The sequence below is a fragment of the Leuciscus leuciscus genome (assembly GCF_965113295.1).
Source record: "Leuciscus leuciscus genome assembly, chromosome: 23".
NCBI classification, from domain to species: Eukaryota; Metazoa; Chordata; class Actinopteri; order Cypriniformes; family Leuciscidae; genus Leuciscus; species Leuciscus leuciscus.
In genome coordinates, this window is record NC_138747.1 from 3,247,225 (window position 1) to 3,263,537 (window position 16,313).

Below are 16,313 nucleotides of genomic sequence, written 5' to 3' on the forward strand. Positions count from 1 at the left end.
TGTTTTATATGCAGTTAATATGTTTAATATCAGTATATGAAGTTAATATATTTAATATGCAGTATATGCAGTTAATATGTTTAATATGCAGTTTAATATGCAGTATACGCAGTTAATATGTTTAATATGCAGTTAATATGTTTAATATGCAGTATATGCAGTTAATATGTTTAATATGCAGTATATGCAGTTAATATGTTTAATATCAGTATATGCAGTTAATATATTTAATATGCAGTATACGCAGTTAATATGTTTAATATGCAGTTAATATGTTTAATATGCAGTATATGCAGTTAATATGTTTAATATGCAGTATATGCAGTTAATATGTTTAATATCAGTATATGCAGTTAATATGTTTAATATGCTGTTAATATGTTTTATATGCAGTTAATATGTTTAATATCAGTATATGAAGTTAATATATTTAATATGCAGTATATGCAGTTAATATGTTTAATATGCAGTATACGCAGTTAATATGTTTAATATGCAGTTAATATGTTTAATATGCAGTTAATATGTTTAATATGCAGTATATGCAGTTAATATGTTTAATATGCAGTATATGCAGTTAATATGTTTAATATGCAGTATACGCAGTTAATATGTTTAATATGCAGTTAATATGTTTAATATGCAGTATATGCAGTTAATATGTTTAATATCAGTATATGCAGTTAATATGTTTAATATGCAGTTAATATGTTTAATATGCAGTATATGCAGTTAATATGTTTAATATGCAGTTAATATGTTTAATATGCAGTATATGCAGTTAATATGTTTAATATCAGTATATGCAGTTAATATGTTTAATATCAGTATATGCACTATGCAGTTAATATGTTTAATATCAGTATATGCAGTTAACATGTATAATATCTGATCACAGTTTATATTCTCCGTGAGAGATGACGTGTGATGTTTGAGTGTGTATCAGCAGACTGTGTGTCCTGGAGCTCTGACAGGTGGAGATGTGATCACAGCTCTTCTACACACTCATGCGATGACCTTGATCTGCACCTGCATTACTCACGAGTCGAGTCAAAGCCATTATATGTTTCCATACAAAGCTGCGAATTTCACGTTTGTGACATTTGCCAATTACATTTGCGAATAAAGCAAATGTTCATCCGGTCAGTCGAAGAGAACAAAATCGTCACTTCCTGATAAACTGGCGATAAATACCACTAAGAAAAATGAAAGTAAAATAACATCTTATTTATTTATTTACTCGTGTGATGTTGCTTAACTATATCATGATAAAAAATATGAGACAAAATGGATCCCCCCCCCCCCCCCCCCCCCCCCCCCCGATATCTTTATTTAGTGGAATTCTAACTGCATTCTATAGGCTTCATGTTCGTCACCAATCAACAATATGAAATATAGATGACATGAGTATGTCTGGGGCGAGGCGGCTGCGTTACATGCTATTTAATGCATAAAACACATGCATTACATGCATCATTTTAACATGTTATTTTTGCTGCGTTACATGCTTTAATAACTTTAACACGTTATTTTTTCCCATAACTAATTAATTAAATCGACAGCCCTAATATATATTCTATAGCAAAGTAGAGAGCGAGTCACTTTGCTCATTCCCTAGTCATGGTTAACTCGCGTGATTCACGTACACCGAGTAGCTCATGCAGAAATTAGGCAGTAATTTGGACATTCCTCGTATCCCTGCAGGCTCCAACACAACATTCCCAAGTCCGTCAGGCCCGAACAGGTAGCCCTCAGGTTAAAGATCAGCCCTGCGGGGTTTGGGGAACATATTTTGTCTCTTGTTAACACCAGGAGCTTTGTAAACCAGACGGGATTGAGAGCAAACGAAAACAAATCTTTTGTCTGGATGTCAACGTTTTTTTGGAGCTGCTTTGAAAAGACATCAACCCAGTCTGAGACCATTAGAGACCCAGAGAAAGAAGCACTGGGATGTGTGGCGTCTGGTTGAGCTTAGTCTTTTCAAAGCATCCTCGGAGCAAATCTGCTCAGCTGTTAAGTCTCTCACGAATGCGGTGGGCATCCAACTGAGACGGGGCTGTCGGGAAATTCACTGTAATTCGCTCTCTCGCACAAGTGTGTGTACGTACAGTGCGGATCTGACCACACATTTCACACAAACACACACACATCAATGCACAAAGCCAGATCCTCCGGGTTGACAGAGGGCCAGGAGGTCGTCTAATTAAGTTTGAAAAATGTCAAAGCATCATTAACAGAACTGACACAAATTCTGAGTGTCATAAGATTCCTTATAACCATAAAACAAGGAGCATTTCCATAGATGTGCTCAGAGGGCGTTTGGTCTTCTTAAAAAGTCATTTTCAGACTATTTTCAGCCTTTTAGACACATTTGAGCAGCTATAAGGGGTGTTTAGACCCCTGAAACATCACGTTGAAAACTTTTCAGAGGTCCAAACCCCCCTTATAGTTGCTCAAATGTGTCCAAAAGGCTGAAAATAATCTGAAAATGACTTTTTCTGTCTAATTCTGTCTGTCCTCAAAGTGTCTGTTCAGAGGTGTTCAGAGTTGAACGTGTCTCGTCAACACACACCTTGGGAAGAAGAATTGTGTAAAAACAAAACACAGCTGTTCCAAAGACTGATATGTGAGGAATTCGAATGGTTTTTGTCAAAATTATCTGGAAAGGTTTAGTGATTTTTGAGAGTTTATAAAATAATCGCTCAGAGATAGTGTTTGTATAATCCGTCATTCTTTGTATGGATAGACGACATACTCAAGTTTCTTTTGCTAAGGGCATGATGGTAAATATTTAAAGTAGGAGTTAAATATTGCACTGGAGTCTTTGTCCGCGAAACACAATTGAGACAAATGAGATGATTGCTGACATACAGTAAGAGTTTTGAGTTACAAAATGAATGCGGAGATCTGCTCAGAAAATGTGCTTTTGGGAGCATTTTGATGAGAAATGTTTGAGTTCATGTCGAGATCTCTGGTATCTAGGCAAATCTGAGTTTTTATTTGTTTATTTGATTTATTTGTATTTGTTTAATTACATTTTTTATTTAATAATGTATTCTTTTATTAATTGATTCTTATTAATTTATGTATTAATTAATATATTTTTCTATTTGTTTATTCTTGTATATTTTTAATTAATTGATTCGTATTAATTAATCAATTCATATTTTTAATTAAATTTTATTATTTTAGTTAAGTTTATTCATTTATTGTTCAATTTATTTATTATTTTTATTAATGTATTCTTATTTACTTTTTATTTATTTTGCTAGTTGTTTATTTATTATTTTATTTATTTATTATTTTTATTAATTTATGTATTAATGAATGTATTTTTCTATTTGTTTATTCTTGTATATTTTTAATTAATTGATTCGTATTAATTTATCAATTCATATATATATTTTTTAAATTATTTTAGTTGTTTATTAATTTATTGTTAAATTTATTTATTATTTTTATTAATGTAGGCTATTCTTATTTACTTTTTATTTATTTTGCTAGTTGTTTATTTATTCTTTTATTTATTTATTCTTTTTATTAATTTATTCTAAATAATTTATTTATTTATGTTTCTATATATTTTTCTATTCATTCATTTTATTTATTATGTTTCCTTTCTCTAGTAACATCTCATTTCACCCCACAGCCTTCTAAAGCAGAACTGCTGAAAAAAGCTTTTAATTAAAGTATCATAAAGTAGTTAATTGTTGGTTCTACATCCACGGCTGCCTGTCAGATGTTAGTCGTGCATGTGTGTGTGTGTGTGTGTGTGTGTGTGTGTGTGTGTGTGTGTGTGTGTGTGTGTGTGTGTGTGTGTGTGTGTGTGTGTGTGAGAGAGAGAGAGAGTCTGTGTACAGATGTGGTCACATCAAGACAGGAAATATCTTTTATACAAGTACACAGACACGAATACTTGGCCAAGGCTTTGTAAGTTTCCCAGATTCCATGTGCTTGTACCACAAATCAAATGACACTGTCAACTATAGCTTCATTTACACAGCCACATTCATTTATAGAGCAGCTGCAGATGTTTGAGCATAAACACAAATGATTAGCTGTAAAAGTCTCTGATATAGATTCACAGCAGGAGAGAACTGAGATGCTGTAGTTTATTCACTCTCTGCTTTAAATAAACGTGTGGTCGGCGCTGGAGGCCGTCTGCACAGATCTGTTATTAGCTGGTAAGTTATGCTTTGATATCTGCATGTCATGAATATGTTTTGTTGTTATCAGAAGGAGATGAATCAAAGTAATGCATGCACGGGGAACTCGGACTGCTTTATATGCAGTTATTTTGAATGCATTGGTGTTAGAGAGGGTCATCTTTGCTCTACAGGTGAAGAAAACAGCTGTATACCGTCCCATAACTCATTTTACAAATTCTTTGCATGGTTTTAAAATGTGCTTTTGGACTGTACGGTTCAGTTACATGAAGTGTTTATGTAATTTTGCCGTTCTTTGCCTAAAGAGATCCATCTTAAAATGAACATTAGATAAGTGAGACTCCCACTTCTTCATGCATGTGAGCAGATGTGGTAGATGGTTTTGTTTGGAGAGGTTATGACAGTGGCAGTTGTTATAGATTATGTGTGGCTGCATTATATCATACGTCTCGCACTGTGACCCTCTTTGTCTGCAGGCTTCTTTTAAGTGCACTTTGTAGACAGCAGGGGGCAGTGTGTGCTCTCTACAGTGTCAATGGTGATGGATGACGCACGTGATTTTTCTTCTTTCCTTTTTGTTTGTTCATCAGTTTGTCATTGTGAGAAATAAATCAGTCGGCTGGAGCAGTGCGTTGTGATTGGTCGAGCGTTTCGAGTGTGTTTGGGTAATGTCCCGCCCCTTACCATAACCGCCAGTTTAACACACTACTAACTAACTCAACCAGGCCCCGCCCCTTTATTCTGCATATTAATTATTTAAATGAGGAATATTGTGACGTGTTCGTTCCCGGAAGAAAACTCAAGACTACAATGGAGGCGTTTCAGGGAGTTCAGAAACACTGACACTGATATAGAGAAGAACTCCCACTGGAGGGACTTTTTATTGCTGAATCATTGTTAATTATCTATAAATGCATTAAACTATGGAAGACAGTCCTGCAATTCCAGATATTTTGAGCCTTTGGCTTCGCTGACGAGTGTATTTATGTGCTGGACGGCTGTATCTTTGTGGTGTTGGTGACCTCATGATGCTATCCGGACGGGTTTCTCTGGCTCCGTCTGACCCGTTAGGATCCACCAGCTGTGCCAAGCTACGTTACGGACCCCCGTCTGCACAGAAACACCAGGAGCGGAAGTCACACAATGCACATCTGGAATGCAAACACACAAATCTCTCAGAGAATCACACAGTTTGACACGTAAAAGGCTCTGAACGATTGCTGGTGGTCTGATGGAATGTCAACAGTACATGTGGTTTTCCTGTTGCATAGTTTTTATTTTGATGTTCATTCTTCACAAACAGTGTATATAAGCATGTTTGAAAGCACGAGTGTTGAAGAAATGCTGTACTTTTGGCATAGATTTAGTGGTTCTGACAGGTGGTTTGTGTGCGTTAGATCTGAACATATGGCAAAGGCACAGACCAGAGGTTGAACAGATTTTCTCAAGCACTGGATGTTATGGGCTGTAGAACATATATCATGTTTTATGTGTGTGTTATGTGTGCATATTTGCACGTCTGTGTGTGTTCGGGATAATAGATTTATAACTTACAGAACATTCCGTATGAATTCTTTTCCTGCAGAGGTTGCAAATGTTTAAAAATATAGTTAAAATGAAAATTGTCATCGTTTACTCTTTCAGCTTGGCTTCCATAAGTCTGTTTTTTTGCTTAGAAACACACTTCACAACAAGTCTGTAGCTATGAAACATGAACATAAAGATTATTGATGTGTTTTTCGAGTAAGAATTTGATGAAAATCAATTTCAACATCAGCTGGCTCTGTTTATGGTTTGTGTTTGTGATGTCAGAGTTCTTTCGTGTCTGAACCCGCCAACATCACTGAACCCACAACATCAAATTCCCTGCCAGTTTTCTGTCAAGACAATTCACATTGTGCAAAACCGAGAACAATATTTGAACATCACATTGTCTCAGCACAAACTGCATCTGAATGTTGTGCTCTAGAAGATTGGAAGGATGAAATTTAATTTCTAAGATAAAATCATGGCTTTCACAGTTGAAAATGAATGGGGAAAAGGAAAGGAAAAAAACTGATTAAAAAAGATTACAAATACAACTTATTATACACTTAAATGCAATGCAATGAAAATGCACAATGAGAGAAAAGTTACAGTTAAAATGCAATTTAATTAAATGTAATTCATTTTAATTTTAAATAAATAATGTAACTAAAGATGTAATGCAAGTCAATATTTTTTGTAATGATTTAGTTTTTCGTGAGCATTTTCACCCTCTCTGAGCCTCAGAATTAGGCAGGCAAGTATATTTAATATGTAAATGATGTCTGTTGTGATTGGCTAACCTCTTTGCAACAGCCGGCTTCCGGAAGTAAACACTCCATTCATTTTCTGATGCTGATTCTATTCTGTGTGTGGATGGAGCTTAACCAGCATCAGTTTGGTAAATATTACAACCTCCTTGTGTAAGAAATAAGGGGGGAACAGAATCCGACGGCATAAATCCAGCTGTCGGAATCCGTTCCCCCACCCCCATGATGAAAGATGTTGATGTAGTGGCTTAAAAGATGCTGATTCTATTCTGTATGTGGAAGAAGCATAACCAGCATCCGCTGAAAGATTTATTTTTTGGCCTTTTATACAAAAAGGACAACATGTGGACAGGAAGCGAAGTGCAAGAGATAGAGGTGACGGGATCAGGAAAAGTAGACAAGACGGGGCTCGAACTTGAGTTACCCGAAGCCCAGCAGCACTATATGTCAGTGCACTGCCCACTAGGCTATCTGTGCCAGCTACCTATGTTAGTACACTGCCCACTAGGCTATCTGTGCCAGCTGCAAATGGTCAGCTTTGTAAATATTAGAAGCTCATTGTGTAAGCAACATGGGGGGGAACAGAATCCGACGGCAAACAATTCAGCTGTCGGAATCCGTTCCCCCACCCCCATGATGAGAGATGTTGATGTAGTGACTTAAAAGATGCTGATTCTATCCTGTATGTGGAAGAAACTTAACCAGCATCCGTTGAAAGATACATTTTTTGGCCTTTTATACAAAAAGGACAACATGTAGACAGGAAGCAAAGTGCACGAGATGGAGGGGGACGGGATCAGGAAAAGCGTACGAGATGGGACTCAAACTTGCGTTAACCTAAGCCCAGCAGCACTATATGTCAGTGCACTGCCCACTAGGATATATGTGCCATCTACCAATTATCAGATTTGTAAATAGTAGAAGCTCAATGTGTAAGGAACATGGGGGGGAACAGAATCCGACGGCAAACAATTCAGCTGTTGGAATCCGTTCCCCCACCCCCATGATGAGAGATGTTGATGTAGTGGCTTAAAGACAGACCGACTGTGAGCTACGAGGTTGTTAATCGATGGTATTTGCTTCTGTTGAATCCGTCAGTCCGCATTATTTCAACTTAGTTTTGAAATGATTGTGTTTAATGATGAAATTCCTGGTGAAAAACTACATTACCCATGATGCTGTGCAGAAAAATACACCAATCAGAGAGTCGAAACGAGCAATAAGTGCCAAAATAGCTCGATAGCTCCGCCCACTCCCATTGAGCACTGCGAATACCGTAATCGAGTCGATTTCTCTACGCTCTATACTATGCATAGTTAGCAATAAAATTGAAATATATTGTTTATATATAAGTACCAGTCAAAAGTTTGGAAACGTTACTATTTTTAATGTTTTTGAAAGAAGTCTCTTATGCTCATCAAGCCTGCAGTTAAAAAAAAACTAAACAAAAAAAAACAGTAATATTATGAAATATTATTACAATTTAAAATAATGGTTCTCTTTTTTTAATATAATTTAAAATGTAATTTATTTTTGTGATGCAAAGCTGAATTTTCATCAGCAAGTACTCCAGTCTTTGGTGTCTTATGATCCTTCAGAAATCATTCTAATATGATGATTTATGATCAATGTTGGAAACAGTTGTGCTGCTTAATATTTTTTTTATAACCTGAGATACTTTTTTCAGGATTATTTGATGAATAAAAAGTTAAAAAGAACTGTATTTATTTAGAATAGAAATCTTTTGTAACAATATACACTACCGTTCAAAAGTTTGGGAACAATAACTATTTTTTTTTAAAGAAATTAGTACTTTAATTTAACAGGGATGTGTTAAATTGATAAAAGGTGATGGTAACGATTTATATTGTTAGAAATGTTTTTATTTTGAATAAATGCTGTTTTAATGAATAAATGCTGTTAACGTTTTACTCAATGAATCCTGAAAAAAGTATTCCAAAAAAATATATTAAACAGCCTAAACTGTTTCCATCATTGATAATAACTGAGTATCAAATCATCATATTAGAATGATTTCTGAAGGATCATAAGACACCAAAGACTGGAGTACTTGCTGATGAAAATTCAGCTTTGCATCACAAAAATAAATTACATTTTAAAATATATTAAAAAAGAGAACCATTTTTTTAAATTGTAATAATATTTCATAATATTACTGTTTTTTTGTTTTTTGTTTGTTTTTTTAACTGCAGGCTTGATGAGCATAAGAGACTTCTTTCAAAAACATTAAAAATAGTAATGTTTCCAAACTTTTGACTGGTACTGTATATATATATATTTATTTATAAATAAATATTTGTATATTTGTAAATGGGTAGTTTTATATTTCTCCATTTTTAATTCGATTCCATTTAGTTCTTTCCCTCATTAAAGCTGTTAAGTTCACAGTCTTGTAGCTTTGTCTTTTGGTCTGATTTTCAAAAACTTTTTTGCTTCAAATCAAAGTTTGTGATGTTGTGATGTTCCTCGTAGCTGATTGGTTTGGCTCATGGCTTATAATGCTTTAATGGAAACTTTTTTAAAAATCCCTAAGGGAAAAATTAATGGACAAAATGGGGACACTGCTGAGAAAGGGGACACTCTCTAACTCTGTTAGTAGCAATAGTTTTAACCATGGAGGAGGTGCTGATTATATCAAAGTTGGCGGTCATATGATTATGAAGTGAATATACTGAGATGAATACTGTGATGGTTTCTAAATTAGCTGTTTTGTGCTTTAGTTTGAGTAAGTTTTCAGTTTTTTGGGATCAATTAGTTCATTTTCAGTGTATGTTACACAGTGCTCCTAATACTTGCCAGACTTCATTATGTGGACATGACCCCTGACCCCTGACCTCACTGACCTCGCACACCGCCGGTAACACCCTTCAAACCCGTGTCTCCCTGCAGGTCTGTGGCAGGTCGACCTCGGGTCATGAAAGGGGTCATGACCTCTCAGTGAAGGAATGTTGTTCGTCTCCATTTCCTTGTTGATGTTCCAGTCTGGATGTAGATGAATATATGTGAAGGTTGACGTTATGAACTACTGATCTGTCACTCATTTTATTCTCATGGTTGTATATAATGGAAAGTATCGGACATAATTTATGTTTTGCAGGATTGACAGCTGAAGCTTTAACACTTTACAATGTTGGTTGTAGGCATTAGCCATTAGTTAATGCAATAGTTATGAACGATTAACAAATCTTCTACTGTATTTATTGGTTAATGTTCATTTCTAAATTTTACATTAAAATTATCAATTAAGTTAATTTTAATTTACAAAAATGTGTTTAATTATATTAATAAAATAATAAAAAAATACTAACTTTTTCAAAATATGTTTCTGTTTAAATATTTTACATATATTTTTATGCATTTTTGCAGACACATTTATCCAAAGTGATTTAAACAAAACGGGAAGAAAAGTAATTCATCAAAAAGCCAACAATATTCCTAATATACCATGCCAGGTTTATACAGAAAGCTAGAAAAGATGAAAAATGCAATAATGTGTTTTATTCTCATTACTAATCATTAAGTTTAGTAATTAGCATATTGAACTAACACATTTTTTTTTTCAGTAGTTTATTTCTAATAGTGAGTGATGCAAAATATATATTTTTTTTTTTCATTGTTAACTGATGCATAAAGCATTTCATGACTGTTGGGCGGAAACCTTGTATCTCCATTTTTGGTCATTTTTTCTTTTCTTTCATAAATCATTACTATTGGTCACCCTTTACGTCTGTCTGTGGATTTTGCAAATATCTAACAAATGAAAAGTATTTTTAAAAGAGCATGTGACTAAACCGAGTAACTCCATTGGATCCTCAAACTGTCACATGTATGTCCGGAATTCACCAAAATTCAGCTTGATTTCAGTAAAATATTGTCAAATGTCTGACCACATGTAAGCCACAGCATCAATCAAGACCACAAGGTGTTTAATTATTATATATTTTTTTTAAATATGGTTTTCCCATTTCCTGAAAAGTAGAGTTTTTGGAGGTACGAGGTTTCATATAAGAGGTGTGGTTTGGGCCATAGCCTAGTCTTTATTTCCATAATGCATTAACTTCCATTGTGAATTGTACTGGTAAAGTATTGTATTTCTACCTTTGCACATCAAACTATAACATATTGAGCAGATTTTACTTTTGTGTTGTGCACATGTGTAATGGTGTGATCACGTCCGGCAGGAATTCCATTCACTCATTCATTATGTTTAATTCCCTCCTCCTGCACACATCGCTCGGCTCTTCAGGGGCCAATTTGTTGTGGCGAGGGTTTTATTGAAATAATGTTTTGGGAAACCGACAAACCGATTTTCTCATAAATATCTCCATGTGTTTGAGTGTGAGAGCTGGATGTGTGATGGGAGGTTGTTAAACATATGTGCTGAATCCTGAATGAATGAATGGTAAAACCTCTCGCTGTGAGGCTGGTTGGCCTGTTGAAGGACAATATTCTTCAGCAATTTCATTTTGTTCCCCTTTTTTGATGAACTTCCGTGGTTTGAGGTCAGTGAGTGTGCCAATTAAATGCCGAAACATCCCTCACCATCCCATTGAGATGATTTTTGTCCACTGGAAAAAAGAAGCGGTTTTGTTGAACATGGAGAGAAAGCACTTTCTGCTCTTACTACTTTTTTTGGACCACATTTTGAAGGAGAATCTTTGTCTTTAATACTTGTATAGTGCTTGTATTTTCTCATACCCAAAGTGCATCAAACCATCTGACATTACACAAGCATCAATATGCTCATAAAGTTAAAAGATATGGAAACTGAAAAACGGCCAAAGTGACAACTTTCTCATGAGCACTTTCCAATGAAAACTCAACCAATGGTCCAGTTTTCAGGAGCTTCAACTAAAACAATAAAAAAAAAACATTATTGTCAAATTCAGTTACGGTGAAGAACGGCTAAATGTGTCTTTAATTACACACATGATTTACATGATTTGGGGCAAAATCTCTTTTTATTCCGACTATGTTAGGTTGTTTTTGAGGTGGAAAACTGTGCATGGAAACAAGATATTATGTTTTAGTTTGGCAATGAATTTCCACCAATAAGCGCTTGTTGAGACCTCGGATGACCTATGCAGTGAGTTTGAGTCTCTTATGCATCCGGCCCCTAAAAGGTTGGTACTATTAGTACAAATAATTATAGACTTGAGTGTTTTCTGAAGACAACATGCAACATTTTTTTTTTTTTTTTTTTTGCAATATGATGCTTGATTTAGCAAACAATCCTGTCAATTGCATAGAGGTGAAGTTTCATAACTGGTCTGTATGAATGCATTCATATGTCTCCAAATCGTAAACATCTGGAAACACATGGAGACGACTGTCCAAATCTGTAATGGATCTGCATCTGTATTTCAGACTGTAATGTGTGTTTGTTCTCTCCCACTGTCAGACGTGAACGAGTGTGAAGAGACCAATGGAGGGTGTGAAGCTCTGTGCTGTAACACTATCGGCAGCTTCTACTGTAAGTGTCCCGCCGGTCACGAGCTCAAGGAGAACGGCAAGACCTGCCAGGGTGAGTCCCCGTCTGTTCTCTCTCGGTTTCTCTGAGCGATTCATGCTGTTCCAGCAAAGCTGCTTTATCTAAAGCTGTTCTTGTCATTCCAGCTTTAGAGTCAAACTCTATTTCCAGCTTGGAAATTCAGAATATCTAGATAGAAAATCTAGAATTCAGATTTTACCAAAATGCAGGACAGTCACTGTTATTATAAAAGATGCATACTAATAAGCCTATTTATTAAACGTTTGAAGAGACAGATGTGCAAAGTACAGAGACCCTCTTTGTTGATCATTGCAAAACTTGGTTTATTGGACATTATGTCCACTGTCAGATTTTCAAAAAAAAAAAAAAATGTTGTTCATGTTCATTTAACTGTGTGCATTTAATCAGATCCGAAACCTTACGTCTGAAACTTTAAAGTGATGGTTCGGAGTAAAATCAACCTAGGGTCCTTTGCACCATGACCTCGAGTCAAACTCCCCCCAGAATCTTTTTTTCCCTTGGTCGAACATTATTAAAGTTAGAGCTTATTTAGAGATATCAGCCGAATGGTTTAGTGCAGGCGCTAATGGATCCAAGGTTGTATCTGGTAAATTACTCCACTAATAATGCCCAGAATGGTACCAAACTTCTACAGTAGTACAAATAGGTTCTGTACTCATAAAACGAGGAACGATAAAACATAAGACATTGGAAAGTTTATAAGTACATGAGGAGTTTATTTAAATAACACTTGCCTGATGGCTAATGCTACCGCTAACCCGGACGTCGAGGTCACTTCAGTGATTTGGGAAAAGCCCGTCCTTAAAGTTCCTTTAAGGACGATTCCGCAAAATGACACCAGTGGCTGATTGCATTTGCTTAAACTACACCAATTCCCTAGCCTGGAAAACCAGACCTAAATCTAAAAGATTAATGGTCTGGCGTCGACTAATGAAAATCGGCCAGCTCGAGGGGCATTAAAAATCTCAATGCACGCAATTGGATAACACTACGACCAATCACAACAAGCCCCATACGCTTAGCTACCAGCGGAGCTAACTGGTAAAACAGCAAAACAGCAAAAACGCCCTTCTCGCAAAGGAACGATTCGAGCGATTTCTCTTTTAGAGAAAAAGTCTAAATCTTTCATTGTAGCGGCCAAAGCCGTTTCAAACAAATGGTGTTCATCCATAGCCATCTTGCAATGTTTACTAATGACTTCGACCAATCGCCGTCGCAGCGCTGTCGTCATCTCGCCTCTGGCCCGCCTATATCAGATAACCCGATGTGATTGGTGCAGCTCAGATAGAGGGGCATATTTAATGAGCATCGTTACTCAACACCAGAGTAACTCGCTGAGCAAATTCAACTTGTGCTCTCGCGAGAACTCTGGATTACCAGGGTACCAATTCCCATGAACACAGCAGTTTAACATGTAGCAGAAGAGATGAACTAAAAAAAAAATAGCTGACAGTTGTCATTATGACTTTAACTTATGCCATTTTGACTGGATGGATGGATGGATAGATAGATAAAACAGAATATGTCATTATTTATTCTGCATTATTTATTCTGTTATTTTATGCCACAGTCTAATCACTGGTTAAATCACGTGGCTCTGAAAGTCACCAAATACACTGGGATTTGGTCAAAATTTAACCCTTGTATGTGTGTGTGTGTGTGTGTGTGTGTGTGTGTGTGTGTGTGTGTGTGTGTTTAACTGTAATGTGTTTGGCCTCAGGAGACAGATTCTCTTTCTGGTTCTTCATATCCACCTGAAACATGCCATTTAGAGATTTATTCATCTTTCTGATGTTTCAGATATAAATTGTATTCATCCTACAGATGGTTTAGATCTTATAACTCTTTCATATTAAACCAATTCCTGCTTCACATATTTGATATGTATTTGAATGCCAGAATTCGATTTGATATGAACACTACACGCTTCACGCTTCACGCACAGGTTTATATGACAACACATTGTTTATGTGTTCAGATGATACCGTAATTTGCTCATTTGAATTATGTAAAGAAACAGGATGATCAGGAAAATATTGGGCCACAGAATACACAGATTGACCAATCAGAATCAAGCCGGACATCATAATCCTTAAATATAACCTCATGGTAGACAAAATGAGAACAGTAAATGCCACTCCAAAAAACTTAGTGAAACAAGGATGTGAAATACATGAGCAAGAGATGCAGACAGTGTAAAGGAGGAGAGAGAGAGAGAGAGAGAGAGTGAGAGAGAGGTATTTCACAGGGAAGGAGGGAATAAATCCTTGTGTTTCAGTCCTTCCCTCTCAGACGGCTTGAACGTTCATGAGACATCTCCTGCTTTTCCAGTCTGATATTTATGATTAAATATCTTGTAAATCATGACAGGCTGGATCATGCTTTGTCTCATTTGTATTCATTTTCATCCGGTTGATGTGGCCTATTATTCTGGCCATTGGCATAATTTGAGACACTGCCATAGGCCACACTGTTCCCATGGATACAACCGATTCATTATGGGATACCAAATACCAGGTGAGAACATTTATTGGTCCATTTAAAGTTGCAGAGGGATCTTCATCGTAAGAAATATAATGGAAAAGGTTTTCCTAAACGTCTAGAAATATGTATATATTTTTTAATTTCTTAGATAATATTTTTTTTTAGATTAGTTTGAGTAATTTTAGTTCTTCAACTTCAACTTATTTTACTTAAAATAGTTGCCAAGAAATATTTTTTTTATTCAGATTTTTTTGTTTTTGTTTTAATTATAGTTAACATTAACAAAACAAGTTTTTGTATGCAGATTTTTAAGTAAATTTAATAAAATCTTCTTAACTTAGTTAAGTACAATTAACAAAGAAAATAAGTAACTTGGCCAGTTAAAGGTTTTTGAGTAATTTCTACTTAGTTAAAGTTTACTTTGCAATGCTCGGTTTAATATTACAATATAACACTGAATTGAGCCATGCTTTTAAATATAAGTAACGTAGTACATGCCTGAACACAATACTTAATACACAATAACGGCAACATTCATTGGATCATTTGAGAGTATGAATGTGTCATTTTGAGTTGAAAACGAACTCCAGATGTCACAAAACAGAAGTTACTAAACCTAACAACAAAAGCAATGACAACAGTGTAAAAACAGCTGGAAAACAGTGAAAATGCAGCCTTATTAATGATTCATGCCCCAGTGCATGATGGGAATACCAGTATCAGAAAGTTGAGTACTTAATTTTATAATGTTGATATTAACGCTTTAATTTCTACAAGCTTGAATTGAGTACTAAAATAATATTTTCTTTGTTTTTTAAATTATTGCCTGAACTAACTTATTCAGGTATTTTATTCTGTAAAATTGACTTTCGACACAGAATCTTTTTTTATAAGCGCTAATTATGTACATGTTTAAAATGTCACATTCTTCCACAGTCGTCATTACACTAGAATATGTTGTTTACAGTGTGAGTTCATCTGTCACCAGTGTTTTAGAGACAGAACACAGTCGGGAACTTCGTCCTCTGACTCAGCGAGCCTCGAGGTACATCTATAAACACTGTTAAAGTCTTCCAACATATTCAATACAAGCCAAACCAAATGCTTTCACCAATGTGGGGAAACATTTCTTGGTCATTTAATTAAACCCCAAACCAAACAGCAGCGTAGATGGAAAGTGAGTGCTAGTCTGCCAGCTTTTCTGGCTGGAGACTCTTTTCTGGCACACGCATGAATCAGTGGCTCACAATCAGCACGCATACTTCCAGTATTACTTCTGCGTGTGGGTTACCCTGATCCCGGTGACAGATGAACCAGAACTAACCTCTCGAGAGCCAAGCCAGATATTGGAGCTAAGTGGGCTGAAGTAATCAGACAAATTGGTGAATATTGTGTTTTGGCTACGGCAAAGGCTATTGGCAACATCAGATGTGCTTTCCAGGCTGTTATTATAACCAGAATCTGGGGTGATTTGCTGAAAGATGCCACATCAGTGGGAAATTAAATATCAAAAAAAGAGACTGTTCGAGAAGTTCAATCAGTTCGAGGTTCGTTTGAAGTTCTTACCATTGGAAAGAAAATCGCAATTTAATTGTTTGAAAGAAGCAGGGAGAGCGAATGGAGACTTCTGCATGTCTCTCCTAGAGTTTCAGAAGAGATCGCAACTTTGTCTTTCCTGTAGCTCGTTGGCGCTTGCAACGCCAAGGTCATGGGTTCGATTCCCGGGGAAAGCAAAAACTGATAAGAATGTAAATGTGTGCCTTGAAAATGCAATGTAAGTCGCTTTGGATAAAAGCATCTGCCAAATGCATAAATGTCTCAAACTAGAGCTGCACG

At 35.8% G+C, this 16,313-nt stretch overlaps 1 protein-coding gene across 4 annotated transcripts in view; it reads left to right on the top strand.

The window, feature by feature from the left end:
• megf6b (multiple EGF-like-domains 6b) overlaps nucleotides 1-16,313 on the top strand; it is a 67,434-nt gene that overhangs the window by 20,892 nt on the left and 30,229 nt on the right. For 3 of the 4 annotated variants that reach the window (XM_082155756.1, XM_082155755.1, XM_082155757.1), the window contains one exon: nucleotides 11,883-12,005. In XM_082155756.1, coding sequence (XP_082011882.1) covers nucleotides 11,883-12,005 — 123 coding nt within the window. Of the gene's footprint in view, nucleotides 1-11,882; nucleotides 12,006-13,848; nucleotides 14,511-16,313 lie in introns of those variants that run through there. The other variant, XM_082155758.1, reaches the window with a different exon arrangement.